The sequence below is a fragment of the Heteronotia binoei genome, chromosome 12 (assembly GCF_032191835.1).
Source record: "Heteronotia binoei isolate CCM8104 ecotype False Entrance Well chromosome 12, APGP_CSIRO_Hbin_v1, whole genome shotgun sequence".
Taxonomy (NCBI): domain Eukaryota; kingdom Metazoa; phylum Chordata; class Lepidosauria; order Squamata; family Gekkonidae; genus Heteronotia; species Heteronotia binoei.
The window spans coordinates 83,422,182-83,438,732 of NC_083234.1; the positions used below are offsets into that span (position 1 = coordinate 83,422,182).

At 47.6% G+C, this 16,551-nt stretch overlaps 1 protein-coding gene across 1 annotated transcript in view; it reads left to right on the plus strand.

Moving 5' to 3' along the window:
- The window catches only part of NOTCH1 (notch receptor 1), a 461,593-nt gene that overhangs the window by 406,994 nt on the left and 38,048 nt on the right, over window positions 1-16,551 (plus strand). The window contains exons 21-22 of the mRNA XM_060250659.1: window positions 416-569; window positions 16,067-16,251. Coding sequence (XP_060106642.1) covers window positions 416-569; window positions 16,067-16,251 — 339 coding nt within the window. The remainder of the gene's footprint in view (window positions 1-415; window positions 570-16,066; window positions 16,252-16,551) is intronic.

The following is a 16,551-nucleotide window of genomic DNA, read 5'->3' on the forward strand; positions in this document are numbered from 1 at the left end:
TAGTGTCCTGGAAGGGGAATGAGGAGGCCTGATACCAGTTGTCCCATCACCAGGGGTCATTTTGTAGAAAAATAGATGGTGGAGCTCATCCAGGGATTGTTATGCAGCTGCACATACTATTCAATGGACAAGGAGGTGGAACTCTCAGAAGGAGGAGGAGAAACTCTCAGAAAGGTTCAGGAACTGCGCTCCTGTGAGCTCCCACTGAATCCAAGGCCTGCCCATCAGCCATGATGCTAACTGGTGTGGGGTGGGGGGGGGAGATCTGGATCTCTTAGGGTGTTGGGATCACAGCTGAAGGAGACCCGTATCTGCCTCCCAGTAATCTAGTGGGTAGTTTGCAAGGCTCTGCACCTGGACACTCTCTCTCTCTCATTACGTTTCCTAAAACCCTACTGTCTCCTCACCTCCCCAGAACTTGGTGCGCTGGTGTGACTCCTCCCCTTGCAGAAATGGTGGGAACTGCCTGCAGAAAGGCAACCTGTACCGGTGTGTGTGCCCCAGAGGCTGGACAGGCATCTACTGCGACGTCCCCAACGTCTCCTGTGAGGTGGCAGCTAAGCAGCAAGGTAGGCCCTCTCCTCCTCTTCTGCTTCTGCACTGATTGTCCCCCAAGTGTGAGTTTCTCAGGTGTCCATTGAGGGGACTGATTTAGGTTATCCAGGAAAAAAGAGATGATTCGGATAATGGATTTAAATACTTCCTAAATGAAAGTGCATGCATGCTAACTAGTTGTTGGAACTGTTAAAATGGATTAAAAATCTTTATAGAGCTGCAGAGTGTACATTCTTAACTTCTTAGCTTAATATTGCTATTCATTTTAAAAATGAGATGAGATATATTGCTTATTTTTAAACAAAGTAGTGCAGGGTGATTTAAAGAAAATTGATTTAAATCATAGTTTTCTACATAAAGGCTCGTTTTTGCTGGTATAACCTAAATATTCACAATTAGATGAAGATTTCATTTTTAGCATAACAACTCTTCATATTAGTTTTACAGTTTTATAAAAATATTGATTTTAATACTATTAGAAACACATTATAGATAGGTAATTATGAAATTATTGTCAGGTGAATTATCTCCAGTTTAATAGATTAATCATTCATATTTGGACAACTTTTCTGCTGTACTTTATGGGAAGGAGAAAAAAAATCATTACCTTAATAATAATAATTTAAATCATTTTATTCAACTAAAACAATAACATTATAGCATATGTTTGCTTAAACATCTATGTTTGTTAACTGATGTGGTTAAATAAAATATATACGTATATTTTTAAAAACTTAAACTGTTAGCCCAGCCTACACATGAAAAACTTAAATACTGTCCTCTTTAGCTCACTCGTCATCTTCATCTTCTTCTTTGTTCATAATCTGGAAAAGAAAAACAAGCTTTCCTGCTTTGTCCGGTCCCAAACAATTTCTCAATTTAGAATGAATGAGTCCAAAGAAAAAGAATATTCTTTCTACGCCTGCAGAAAAAGCTATTTCCCTATCCTCCTTCAGTAATCCTTTTACCCGTTAGTCATCCAAGGGCCCCACTGCCTCCCTGGCTGGTTTCCTGCTTCTAATGTATTTGAAGAAATTTTTATTGTTAGTCTTTACGTTTTTTGCAATATGCTCCTCATAGTCCCTTTTTGCCTACCTGATCACAGTCTTGCATTTGATTTGCCACAGCCTGTGTTCCCTTTTATTAATCTCACTTGGACTAGCTTTCCACCACTTAAAGGAATCCTTCTTACCTTTTACAGCTTCCATTACTTTGTTTGTTAACGATGCAGGCCTTTTCTTATACCTGTTTGTGCCTTTCCTAACTTGTGGTATATATTTTATCTGAACTTCTAGGATTGTAGTTTTAAATAGCCTCCAAGCTTCCCCAAGGGTTTTGACTGTATTTACCTTTCCTTTTAGTTGCCTCTTCACATGCCTCCTCATCTCAGAGAATTTACCCCTTTTAAAGTTAAATGTGGTTGTGCTGGTCTTTTGGGGCAACTCCCTGTTTATACAAATGGTGAAATCAATAACGTTATGGTCACTGCTCCCAAGCGATGCGATCACTTTTACATCTCTCATCAAGTCTTGGACATTACTTAGGACCAAATCCAGGATCGCCCCACTCCTGGTAGGTTCTGTGACCATCTGCTCCATAGCACAGTTATTGAGAGCATCTAGAAACTCAATCTCTTTCTCTCAACCAGAACACATATTGACCCAGTCAATCTGTGGGTAGTTAAAATCACCTATTATCTTCAGCAAACATATTTCTTGAATGATTCCCCCTTAGCTCTGACGTTTATTAAAGTTGGTGTTACAGATGGATGATTGCTGGATACCCATGTCATAGCTAACTCCTCTTCCTCAGCACTTGACCCTGATACTGGATATTGACAATATTTGCCAGAAAATAAGCTGGAGACAGTGCTTGTCCCATTCGTTTTTTAATGCTTGTAATTTAATTCTGTCAATGTGTAGTTCTGTTGTTAAGTGCTCACTCAGCTCAGTTCCTTCCAAATTTCAACAGCATCAGCAGTAAAACAGCTATTTTTCTGTATTTTGTTTAAAGCTTCAGAAATGGGTTTCAGGATGTTCAGCATATGTTCAACATTTCTCTTAAATCCAATGTTGAGGATTTTGGCCATGACAGTGCCATCTATTTTATCTCTATTTTGTTCACAAATTGTCATCAGAACAGGCCAGTTTTTGATATACTGCTCAAAACAGTCCACCAGAGTTCCATCTAACATCTTGTGGGAGCATTAGCTTGGTTCCACCCATTCTGCAGCAAGATGATTGTTATGGAAGTATTTAGCAATATCAACAACATTAGTCTTTATTTTTGGAACACTGAAGTCTTTGGCTAGGACTTTCCGTGCCCCCCCCCCCCCCCCCCCCCGGATTGCGCTCTTAATCCAGCAGTTTCCCTGCAACATTTGCTCTGCTGGGTGGACTGTATCCTGGTCTCAGTGATTGAACCATATTAATGAAGTGTGGGTTCTCAGTCAGATGGAAAGAAGAGTTTGTTGCATAAACAAACTGGGCAATTTTTTCGTCAATTAACTCTTTTTCTAATCTGCTGGTTTTTATCAAAAATGGTTCCAGGAGGGAAGGGTTTTTTCCGTTTAGGTGATATACTGCGGGTGTCTGATGATGATGTATATGGTGCAACTGAAACACTATCCTGGATAGATAACTCTGAAACTGTAGAACAGGAAGATGGTGATCCTGAAGGTGGATAGCTTCCAGAATCAGTGTTGATGATGAATTCCACTAAACAAAAAAAAATGCTATTATTATTTATACAGTTTCTGCTTATTGTATTCATTGCCATGCAGCACTGTTCAAAAAGGAATATTTGCTTTTCTTCATAACTGTATCAAAATGACAGTAACATGCAGTAATAATAAGAAATATAACTTTGCTCAAACATGACAATTCAAGGCACTCTTTAAGAAATATGATTAAATAAAAATGTTTACCAACCTGAAGATCCTGCCTGTTCAAACATGTTTCTGTTATCTTCATCATAGCACGTCTCATGATGTTGCCTCATTCGGGCTTCCAGGCCTTGCATTTCTTTGTTGCAGTGTTTGCATTTTGCACACATGCCTGCCTTACCAATAGGTAGAATATTAAAATATTCCCAAACTGGGTCTCCTTTACGGCCTGCTGCCATTATAGGTTTTCTCCTCCAGGGAAAGAATAATGTGATAAACCTCGGGTTATACACACAAAAGATCCAAAGTCTTGTGGAGTATTCTGCTCAAAAAGTTTCACTTTCATTTTTACCGCTTGCCCCTCCATCCGCACACTTAAGTTTCGTCTTGTGCAAATCTATTCCACTCCAAGCAGTCTTTTTCTATTCATTGAACCTTTTGGAACTTAGCACTTAAGGGGTTGATTCTGTGCACATAGGTTTGTAGACAATGAGATTAAGGTCTTTTTCTCAACTCTGTTCATTTTATAATATTTTTGCTGTGTAGAAGAGACATGTGATCTCTGCAAACACAAATTACAGTTTGAGAACTGCAAAACCAAGCATCTGTGTTTTGTGATAATATCTTGTAGACAGAGAAACTGTCCCGTGATCTTACAGAAACCTCTGGAAGAGCATGGCATTGTGAATGGATTAATAGGATTTATTACCAAAAAATGTAAATGTTGCATGAATATACAGCCTTATGCTTCAGAATTAAAAACTAATCCTTATTTCATGATGGAATAACCTTTGGATGATAATATATTTTCCTCAAAAAGCATTTTATTTTTAAAAAATTGATTTTTTTAAAAAAAACATTGATTTTTATCCACCCCGAATTAGTGCTCATGACCACAAATTGAGTCTCTCTTGTAGCCTTCAAAGAGCCCCGTGGTGCAGTGTTAAAGCTGCAGTACTGCAGTCCTAAGCTCTGCTCACGACCTAAGTTCAATCCCCAGCGAAAGCTGGATTTTCAGGTAGCTGGCTCGAGGTTGACTCAGCCTTCCATCCTTCCGAGGTCGGTAAAATGAGTACCCAGCTTGCTGAGGGGAAAGTGTAGATGACCGGGGAAGGCAATGGCAAACCACCCCATAAGAAGTCTGCTGTGAAAACATTGTGAAAGCAATGTCACCCCAGAGTTGGAAACCTTTCCTTTCCTGTAGCCTTCAGCATGGGAGGAAGAGGTGTCTAGAAGGTGCTTCTTTCCTACAACCCTAAAAGCAAGCCCTGTTGACTGCCTCTGCATAGGATTACTCACTTAGCACTGCCTCCTTTGTTATGAAGCTGCCGCACTCCAGCACCACACCAGAAACAAGGGCTGGCAATATTTCCAGGGCAAACCCGTTTCCTCCATGAGATGGAAGCTTCTCATTTTGTAACAGATACATTTGATTAAGGGAAGGGAGCCAGTTGTGGAGATCAGTCTTGAGGTATAATGATGGATGCCCTGTCCTGATGGATGGTCCTTGTGGTGGTTTGCCAGTCTCTGGGATCATGACACGAATACCTCTGCGGTTTGGTAGCTCCTCACAGGTCTTCCTTTATAAAGATGTTTGACATCTATATGTGCCCCCACACCCAGTTAGCCCAGGAATTTGGTTGTAACCAGTACACGGATGACACCCAGCTCTATCTGTTGATGGATGACCGTCTGGACTCCGCCCCAGGCCATCTGGCTAGGCTTTGGGGACTGTGGCTGGGTGGCTGCAACAGTGCTGGCTAAAGCTAAGACGGAGGTCCTGTAGCTGAGCTGGGGTGGAGTAGAACAGGGTATCAGATCCCAGCCCTGGCTGGCACACCACATGTACCAGCCCAGAAGGTGAAGAGCCTGGGGGTGATCTTAGATGCCTCACTTAGGAGGCCCAGGTCACTGTAGTTGTCAGAAATTTAAAGTAAATTAAAAAAAATAAAAGATCAGCCTTTTACCGACTGACCAGGCAGCTGGCTCCCTGTCTTTCCCCTCTAGACTTAGCTACAGTGACCCATGTGATGGTCACTTCCAGATTGGATTACTGTAACTGGCTCTATGTGGGCTTGCCCTTGGAACTAATCCAGAAACTCCAGCTAGTGCAAAATGCCACAGCACGCCTGCTTACTGCAATTCCTACACGGGCATGCATTCGACTGGCACTGCACCATTTGCACTGGCTGGCTCCCTGTTGAGTACTGGATTCACTTCAGGGTTCTGGTATTGACCTCTAAAGCCTTGCACAGCCTGGGACTGACATATCTGAGGGATCGCCTCTCCCCATATGTGCCCCAGAGGGCTTTACACTCAGCAAACCAACATCTGCTGGTTGTCCCCAGCCTGAAGGACGTCCATCAACTTGGGCCAGGGCTTTTCTACCCTAGCCTTGGCCTGGTGGAACATGCTCCCATTAGATATCTGGGTCCTACCAGAGCTGTTATCTTTCTGTATGGCCTGTAAGATGGAGCTGTTTTGCCAGGCCTTCAAGTGAGCAACGGAAGTCCAAAGTAAACTGAAGTGGCATCTATTCCATCATTAACTGGGCCTACTGATGAGTTTATTGGTGTCAGCATTCAACTGTATTAAATTTTGAAATCTGATTAACTCTGTTTTCAACTCTGATTAATGGTTTTAATGGTTTAATTGTAATGTTATTGATCTTCGTGGTCTCTGTGCTTCACACTCATGGGATAGAGCGCCTGCGCCGATCCCCGAATCGGTACCTAAAAAGCCCGGGATTTTTTCACACTCGGTGCCAGCGGGGATGCGCAGGCGACCCAATGCACATGCCCACCAGCACCAGAGCGAGGATCCCGCCAGTTCCTTTCTGACCGCTGCGCTGAGAGGATCTCCTTTCATGTCCCTGGTCGGTGAAGTAATTTTTGGATTACTTCTGCCTATTGTATATAGCCCGTTTGTTGTTTTCTTAGTGTAGTTAGTTAGTTAGTAGTTTAGATAGTTAGTGTTGTTGTAAAAAAAAAAAAAAGTTTGTTGGACTTGCCCTTCGGGGCTTACTTTTTCCCCCTGTTTTTCCCCTCAGAGACTTTCTTGGGTGGGTTTTTTCCTGGGCGTCTATGGAAAGACGCTGGGGTTTTTTTAAGAGGTGCCGCTCCTGTGGAAATAAGATTGCCCCCCCTCCCGACGCACATTCCTTCGGTCTTCTTTGTCTGGGCGAGGGACGGTCATATCGGCTGAGGCTTTGCCGATCAGGACCAAGATGCCAGCCGAGTGAGGGCTTTCCACTAAACGGCCTTCTGAAGGGTCTGTGGACACCCCGGCTAAGAGGCGTTGGGATGATTCAGGGACCCAATCATCCGCACCTAAGAAGGTGGAATCAAAGGAGAAGCGGAAGAAGAGACCATCCCGCACTCCTTCGCCTTCGCATGATGCTTCGGCATCGACAGCTCCACCAAGGAAGATTTTGGCGTCCTCGCGTCGTAGCCCTTCGGTGTCGAGAGGCAGTGCTTTGCAGCTACGCCTATCGGCATCGGAGCACGAGATCGACCTGACCCAGCACTCCCACTCTTCGGGGTCCAGGCGGCGCAGCGAGAGCGACTCGATCTCGGAGGTGGAGATGTCGGCGCCGATGGAGCCTTCGGCACCGATGGTTCAGGCAAGAGGTCAGAGGGAGCTAGAACTGACTACGATAGCTCGTCGCTTTCCACTGCTTCCACCATGGGAACGGCGTCAATGGCCTCCATATGCCTATCCCTATCCACCATACCAATGGTACCCTCCACGGGAGTTTGCAAACTGGGACCAGCAATCTGAGGCGTCTCACATGTCCCGACTCTCTCAGCCGCCCAGAAGGCGTCCGTCGGCATTGATTTCGGTCCCGCCCAACAGACGGGGAGTGGTGGTGGAGGAAGTCCAACCTCGATCATCGGGGTTGATTCGGTCACCTATGAGGGAGTCAACGCCAGTGCTCTCGGAACACTCCCTGCGCAGAGAGTCTTCATCATCGGACTCTGAGGGCGGTACCGATAAGCCGGATCGGGCTTTGGAGCCTTTTCCTGTGTCTCATACAGCTTAGGATCTTCCTATCTCACCTTCAGAGGATCTGAAATCGTATGGAGACCTGGTGAAGAGGATGGCACTCTCCCTTTCGCTGCCGGTGACCCAACCACAACCCATTGTAGAGGACAACGTGTTCAACATTATGCAATGGGACACATCTACAGCCGTTGCCCTACCGGTAACGAAGATTATTCTTCAAGCCGTGAAGGAGCCTTGGGCAAAGCCAGTGTCGACACCAGTGTCATCGAGGAGGCTGGACCATATGTATCGGGTCCAAGATTCGGGAGCGGAGTTTCTCTTCACTCATCCGAAGCCTAATTCAGTGGTCGTTTCCTCCTCATCCAAGGCCCGAAAAACACACTCTTCACCACCAGGTAAGGAGGGAAAGAAGCTGGATAATGTGGGGAGAAAATTCTACTCGGCTGGGGCCCTCGGAGTAAAGGTATCTAACTATGCGGCATGCATGGCTAGATACCAATACTCAGTATGGGAACAACTTACCCCCCTTTTATCTTCCCTAAGTGATGAGAAAAGATCGGCTTCAAAGAAGTTGCAAAAGGAGGGCTTTGCTGTAGCCAAACAACATTTGGCTGCAGCAAAGCATATGGTCGATGTTTCAGCGAAGACCATCACCTCTTCTGTTCGCCTCCGCTGTCACTCTTGGCTTCGATCCATGGCTCTTCATCAAGATACCAGGGCCTTTGTGGAAGACCTGCCCTTTGAGGGCAAAGGCTTGTTCAGTTCCACCACTGATAGTATGCTCCAGGAAATGGACAAGAGCATAAAAACGTCCAGGAACCTGAGAATGCAGGGGCCACCTAGAGCTGCAAAGCAGCAGCAGTGGCACAAGCCTTGGTCAAATAATAATAATAAATTTTATTTATATCCCGCCCTCCCCACCAAGGCAGACTCAGGGCGGCTAACAAGACATGGTGTGTACCATGGTTATTATACAATTCATATGATAAAATACAGTTAATAAATACAGTTAAAACAGTTACATAAAATTTTAAAAACCACAATAAATTAGAGGTGATACATTCAGTGAGATATATTCAGATGGCTAGATGTCACTTTCAGGGTTCCTTATAGGCTTGTTGAAAGAGGGTAGTTTTGCAAGCCCTGCGGAACTGGTTAAAGTCCCGCAGGGCTCGCACTTCCTCCGGTAGCTGATTACACCAGTGAGGAGCCATTATTGAGAAGGCCTGCTCCCTCGTTACTTTCAGTTTGGCCTCCTTTGGTCCAGGGATTTTTAGGAGACTTTGGGAGCTGGATCTCAGTGCTCTTTGGGGAACATATGGAGAGAGGCGGTCCCTAAGGTAGGCAGGTCCTCGGCCATATAGGGCTTTAAAGGTAATAACCAGCACCTTGTAGCGAACTCGGAATACAATTGGAAGCCAGTGCAGCTCCCTCAGCCCAGGCCGCATGTGTTCTCACCGAGGTAGTCCCACTAGCAGCTTGGCCGCCGCATTCTGCACTAGCTGCAATTTCTGAGTTCGGCACAAGGGCAGCCCCATGTAGAGGGCATTACAGTAGTCTAATCTCAAGGTGACCGTTGCATGGATCACTGTTGCTAGGTCGCTAGGTTCTAGGAAGGGGGCCAACTGCCTCGCCCTTCTAAGATGGAAGAAGGCGGATTTAGCAGTGGTTGCTATCTGTGCCTCCATTGTCAGGGAGGGCTCCAGTAGCACTCCCAGGCTCTTGACCCTGTGCACTGGTATCAGTGATGCACCGTCAAAGACCGGTAGGGAGATCTCCCCCCCCCCCCCTAGCTCGCCGCAACCCACGCAAAGGACCTCTGTCTTTGCTGGATTCAGCTTCAGCCCACTCAGCTTAACCCAGTCCGCCATGGCTTGCAACGCCCGGTCCAAATTTATAGGGGTGTCGGCGGTCCGGCCGCCCATCAATAGATAGAGCTGAGTGTCATCAGCGTACTGATGGAAACCCAGCCCATGTCTCCGGGCGATCTGGGCAAGGGGGCGCATAAAGATATTAAACAACATCGGGGAGAGAACTGCCCCTTGAGGCACCCCACAGTTAAGTAGGTGTCTCTGGGACATCTCTCCTCCAACCGCCACCCTTTGTCCCCGAATTCCTGCGTCGGCAAGGCGGCAAGTCAGCAGCCGATGATCGACCATATTGAACGCAGCCGATAGGTCTAGCAACAGCAATACCACTGAGCCGCCTCGATCCGGATGTCGCCGGAGATCATCCATGAGGGCGACCAACACCGTCTCCACCCTGTGGCCTGGGTGGAAGCCGGACTGGTATGGATCCAAGGTGGAAGCGTCATCCAAAAAGCCCTGTAACTGCAACGCCACAGCCCTCTCAATAATTTTGCACAAAAGGGCAAGTTTGAGACCAGCCGATAATGAGCCAATTCGGCCGGATCTGATGTAACCTTTTTCAGGAGGGGGCGGACCACTGCCTCCTTCAAGGGCGTTGGAAAAAAGCCCTCCGAAAGAGATCTGTTTGATGTCCCGTATAGGACATCTTAGCTCCTCCCGGCAGGCCTTAATTAACCAGGAGGGGCATGGGTCCAGATCATACGTAGTTGGGCATGCAGTGACAAGGATTCTGTCAACTTCCTCCAAGCTGAGTGGGTCGAAGCAGTCCAGGATCAAATTAGAAGACACGCACGGAGCCTCGAGTTCACTCACTGTATCCAATATGGCAGGGCAGTCATGGCGGAGTGATTGGACCTTGTCTGCAAAAAATTTTGCAAAAGCCTCACAGCCTATTTCCAATTCCTTAACATTTGGCTTGCCTTGTGGCAATGTAGTAAAATTCCGAATTATCCTAAATAATTGTGCCGGGCGCGAATTTGCAGACGCAATCTTGGCCGCAAAGTATGTTTTCTTTGCAGCCTGGATTGTCATCTCATAGGACCTCATAAACTCCCTATAAGATGTTCTAGTCACTTCGTCACGGTGCGTCGCCATTGCCTCTCTAGCCGTCTGAGACCTTGATTCAGCTGGCGCAACTCCAGGGTATACCACGGAGCCAGCCTACTCCGAGGGCATCAAGGTGCGATCTCGTCAATGGCCCTAGATAGTCGGCTATTCCAGATCTCAACCAGGCCATTGAGGGAATTGCCAGAGGGCCAGGGATCCCGCAGGGCCGTTTGGAACCGTTCTGGGTCCATCTGGCTCTGAGGGCGAGCCATAATAGGCTCATCGCTTAAACAGGTTTGGGGTGGCATATCTATACGAACCCTAAGGGCGAGGTGGTCTGACCATGGCACCACTTCGGTGGTTATATCGTCCATAACCCCGGCCGCAAAGATCAGGTCTAACATGTGTCCGGCCTGGTGAGTGGGGGCTGTAACAAATTGAGAGAGTCCTAGTGTCACCATGGATGACACTAGGACCGTCGCCTGACTAGAGGCCATGTCATCAGCATGGACGTTGAAGTCACCCAGGATCACCAGCCTTGGGTGCTCCAGGGCTCAGCCTGTCGCCACCTTGAGTAGGGATGGTAAGGTGCTGGCTGGTGCATTAGGCGTACAGTATACCAGCCAGATCACCAATCCCTCTCCAGCTTCCAGTGCCAGGCCGGCACATTCAATGCCCTCGATCTTTGGAGCCGGGAGCGCCCTAAAGGAGTAAGCCTCACGTACAAATAACGCCACTCCTGCCCGCTAGTCCACGATTGGTGAAAGACCAAATAACCTGGTGGAGCTATTTGTGAGAGGGCTATTGTATCTCCCTCTCGAACCCAGGTTTTGGTCACACATGCCAGGTCCATGTCCTGTTCGATTAAAAACTCTCGAAGGACAGAGGTCTTATTATTAATGGACCTGGCACTGCATAACACCAATGACAGAGGCAGGTTATTCATCTTGGCCCTACTCCCTGTCACCATTGGGATGGGACACAGATTGGAGGGTGAGCGAGCGCTGACTTGTCTCGGTCTCCCTCCCTTATATCGTCTGTTCCCACTGCCATACCTCCCCCTCCCCAGGAGCACTGGAATCCCTAGACCAACTATTCCCCACTAGTGGTTGTCGATGTCTTAGCCAACACTGGTGCACAATAGTCACTAACATTCTCCAATCTACTCCGCCCTACTAGATCCCAATATTCAAATTAACCCAACAAACCTACCCCTCGATTCCCTTGTATATAATTGGTCAAATAAATAATTTAAATCTGATGGCTAAAATTAATTATAAATCCCACCCCATGAATTATTCTCAATTTATTTGCCAATAAATTTGTAAGTTCAAACCCAATATATACTATAAATATATAATAAATTAATCAAATGAGTTAATTACAAATCAATTTTAAACTAGTAGTTTATGAGTGAGGAGGTAGCAAGTTACTAAAGTGCGATTTTCTTCCTGGTTGAAATTCTTCCTGGTTGAGGTAGTATACGGTATGGTATGAGGTAGTATGCTAAGTGTAGTAAAGTGCAGGTAGAGTGCAAAGAAACAGTACCAGAAGTTCTCCCCGGATCAACAATGGAGACCTCGCTCAAATCAACCCGAGAGTAGATCCCCATACAGGGGGAACAACAGAAATAGTTTCGCTTTGGCTCGAAACACCGGCAAGTCCAAGGGCACGCACCCTCAAAAGCAGGGCCTTTGACTTTCTCGTAGCATGCGTCATCGTCCCCACTTCTTCTCTCTATCCGCCTCCACCCCTTCCTGTCGGCCTGGGAGTCCATCACTACCGACAGGTGGGCACTTTCCTTCGTAGCAGAAGGCTACAAAATAGATTTCGTTCAGATTCCAAACCAATCCGTGGTAATTACCACACACCCTTCTCCACCTCTGCTGGCGGAGGTGAACAATCTCCTATAGAAACAAGCCATAGAAAAGGTTCAGATGGAGGCCAGGACAGGAGGTTTCTACTCTCGTTATTTCCTGGTTCCCAAGCGGGACGGGGGTTTAAGACCAATCATGGATCTTCGGAATCTAAACAAATTTATTCTGTACCAGAAGTTCAGAATGTCCACTCTGCAAACGATCCTGCCCCTCATCAAGCAAAGGGACTGTATGGCAACTCTGGACCTCAAGAATGCATACTTCCACGTCAGTATACATCCTGCATTCAGACGTTTCCTTCGGTTTGCAGTGGGTTCTCAACACTTCCAGTTCAAAGCCCTTCTGTTCGGCCTGTCCACTGAACCTCGGGTGTTCACGAAGATGATGAGGGTTGTGGCTGCCCATCTCCGGCTTCAAGGGATAGTCGTCTTTCCATACATCGACGACTGGCTCCTTGTGGCGGAGTCAAAAGAGAGTTTGTCATCTCACATTGCCGTCACTCTTCGTCTTCTCGACACTTTGGGTCTGCAGGTCAATTTGGAGAAATCACACCTTACTCCATCGAGGACAGTTCAGTTCATAGGGGCTTTGCTGGATACAAATCTGCATTGTGCGTTCCTGCCTCAGCAGAGAGCGGTGGACATTTTCAACCTTGTGCAACTTCTGCAAAGTCAAAAGTGGGGCACAGCACAGCAGCTGAAGCGGATGCGGGGGCTGATGGCGGCGACGACAAGCATGCTACTCTTTGCGAAGCTGAGGATGAGAGGCCTACAACTCTGGTTTCTTCGTCAGTTTTGACCATTGAGAGACTCCCCTCGAAAGACGTTTGTCATTCCACCTGTGACTCTTCAAGCTCTGCAATGGTGGAAGTCAAAGAGCAACATTTGTCAGGGAGCTCCATTTCATCTCCCTGCACCTTCTGTGACTATCACAACAGATGCATCCTTCTGGGGTTGGGGGGGCCCACATGGACGGTCTGTGGGGGGGGGCCCTTGGCCTCCGAAATTGACTCACTGCCACAGAAATTATTTAGAACTGCTGGCAGTTCATTTTGCTCTCCACTCGTTCTGCCCCTTGGTGGTGGCGGGGAAGATTGTTGCTCTGCTAACAGACAATACCACTGCCCTGTGCTACATCAACAGGCAGGGGGGGACAGTCTCTCGACGGCTCTGTGCACTGGCACAGGACCTTTGGTCAGAGTGCCTGGACTACAACATCTTCGTGAAGGCCTCACATCTCCCTGGGGTCCTCAACTTGCAGGCAGACTCCCTCAGCAGGGGCGCGGCTTCACCGCACAAGTGGGAACTGCATTGGCGCTTCCTCCAACCTGTCTTTCAGCTTTGGGGGTATCCCCCAGGTCTTTGCCATAGCCAAGAACAGGAAGTGTCCTGTTTTGTTCCAGAGGGGGTGCGGATCCAGAGTCGTTGGGAGACGGTCTGCTGTTTCCGTGGGAAGGTCGGTTCCTTTATCTGTTTCCGCCTCTGCCGTTGTTGACAAAAGTGGTCAACAAAATCGCAAGAGAGAGACCATGCTGCATCCTGGTGACTCCTTGGTGGCCTCACCAGAACTGGTTCCCAATCCTGCTCCAATTGAAGGGCGGTCTTCTACCAGTTTCCGGCGGAACCAGACCTTCTTCTGTCAGCTCAGGGAGGTCATGTACTCCATCACAACATGCCCCACCTGAAGCTGACAGCGTGGCTTATCGACCCTGTGGGTTTTCTAGCAGAGTCCAGCACGTCTTCCTGAATAGCAGGAAACTTTCCACCCGCGCTTCCTATGATAGGAAGTGGCGGAAGTTCCTTCAGTTCCTAGTTGATCCTTCAGTTTCGCCCCAAAGGGTGGGATTGTCAGTAGTTTTTGAGTTTTTGTTATCCCTGGTGGATGCTGGCCTTGTTTTTTCCTCCATCAAGGTTTATTTGGCAGCAATATCTGCGTTCCATGAACCAGTGGAGGGACATTCTCTTTTTGCACACCCTCATTCTAAGAGGTTTTTGAAGGGTCTGCTTAGGCTTCATCCCCCATCCAGATCGCCCCCACAATTGTGGGATTTGACTTTGGTGTTGGACAGACTGACTCGTCGTCCCTTTGAGCCGATGGCCACGTGTTCGTTACAGCTTCTTTCATGGAAGACTGCATTTTTGGTAGCCATCACATCAGCACGTCGTGCAGGGGAGCTCACAGCAATGCGTTGTGACTACCCATATCTTGTTTTTCAGGAAGCTGGAGTTCCGTTAGCTCCTGATATTTCTTTTCTCCCCAAGGTGGTTTCTCAGTTCCACCTCAACCTAGAAGTTTGGTTGCCCACTTTTCATCCTACGCCTTCCTCGGATGAGGAACGTAGGTTGCATTCTTTAGTTGTAAAGCGTGCTTTATTGTTTTATTTAAGTCGTTCCAAGAGTTTTCGCAAGGACAAGCAGCTTTTTGTTTCATACGCTGCCCCTAAGTTAGGTTCCAGGATTTCATCTCAGAGGCTGTCAAAATGGCTCACTGAGACTATTAAACTGTGTTATTTGTTGGCTAAGAAGCCGTTACGTGGACCTATTCGCGGCCACTCCACAAGGGCGATGGTGACATCGGTGGCGTTCCTGAAGGGCATCTCCCTGACGGATGTTTGCAAGGCTGCCACCTGGTCCTCTCCGCATGCCTTTATGAAGCACTACGTGCTGGACGTGCACGCTCAACAGAGGACTCGTTTGGGAACTGAGGTGCTGCAAGCTGTTTCTTCCGGTTGACCCTCTTCCCATCTCCAGGTATGCTTTGCTTGCTAATCTCCCATGGGTGTGAAGCACAGAGACCACGAAGAAGATAGACAGGTTGCTTACCTGTAACTGTAGATCTTTGAGTGGTCATCTGTGCATTCACACTACCCGCCCTCCTTCCCCACTGCTGACGGTCTCCCTCCAGTAGGGGCTTCCAGCGGTCAGGAAGGAACTGGCGGGATCCTTGCTCTGGCGCTGGTGGGCATGCGCATTGGGGGATGCCTGTGCATGCCCGCTGGCACCGAGCGTGAAAAAATCCCGGGCTTTTTAGGTACCGATTCGGGGATGGGCACAGGCGCTCTATCCCATGAGAGTGAATGCACAGATGACCACTCGAAGATCTACAGTTACAGGTAAGGAACCTGTCTATTTTAATTGACTGAATTTGTTGGACTTCATCCTGAGCCCATCCAAGGGGTAGGGTGCAATATAAATCAACTAAAATAAAAATAAAATAATTTTTTTTAAAGTTAAATTGTAGATTTTTTAAATCAATTCTAATGATGTTGGGTCCAGACCAGTTCTATAGATGACCAGATTTCAGTCCATAAATGAGGGAGTTTCAACCCAGAGGGGGGGCCTTCTGGGCCTCGGCCAGTTTGGTGTAGTGGTGAAGTGTGCGGACTCTTATCTGGGAGAACCGGGTTTGATTCCTCACTCCTCCACTTGCAGCTTCTGGAATGGCCTTGGGTTAGCCATAGCTCTTGTAGGAGTCGTCCTTGAAAAGGCAGCTGCTGTGAGAGCCCTCTCAGTCCCACCTACCTCACAGGGTGTCTGTTGTGGAGGCGGGAAGGTAGAGGAGATTGTGACCACTCTGAGATTCAGAGTATAGGGCAGAATATAAATCCAGTATCTTCTTCTTCTTCAGCTGGAGCAGGGGCAGAAGATCCAAAGGCTAGGCTTCCAGGGTTTGTGCAAGACTTTCTAGGACCTGCCAGGCACAGAGCCAGGCACATCTCCATGCTGCCCTGTGCCTGCTGTGGCTTTCCTAGGCATGCCCACCTGGCTGGTGAAGGGAAGCCCTGGGCTGGATCTGTGCTTGACCCCCCTGCTTCTCTTTGGGTCTTACAGGGGTGGATGTAGCACACCTGTGCAGGAACTCGGGCCTCTGCATGGATACAGGCAACACCCACTTCTGCCACTGCCAAGCTGGCTACACAGGCAGCTACTGCGAGGAGCAGGTGGATGAGTGCTCCCCAAGTCCGTGTCAGAATGGAGCCACTTGCACTGACTACCTGGGAGGCTACTCGTGTGAGGTATGGAGGATGAGAATGAGGAGGAAGAGTGTGGGATTTGTGCAGTCCATCAAACATTTAATCCAGTTGCATAACAGTGAAGTGGAGGGGTGTGTGTGCGTGTGTGCGCAATGGGATCTGGCCACCGAACATGGGGTTGTAGTCAAGATATTGCCAGCCTTATAAAATGTCTGATATTTCAGGTAAACTGCTGCATCTTCCTGGCACAGTTCCTGAGTCCAGTATTATCACTTCCAATAAGACTGAAATTGGCAATCCTGGTGGGTGGAGGGGAGTGCTCTGCAGCTCATTGGTGGTGCA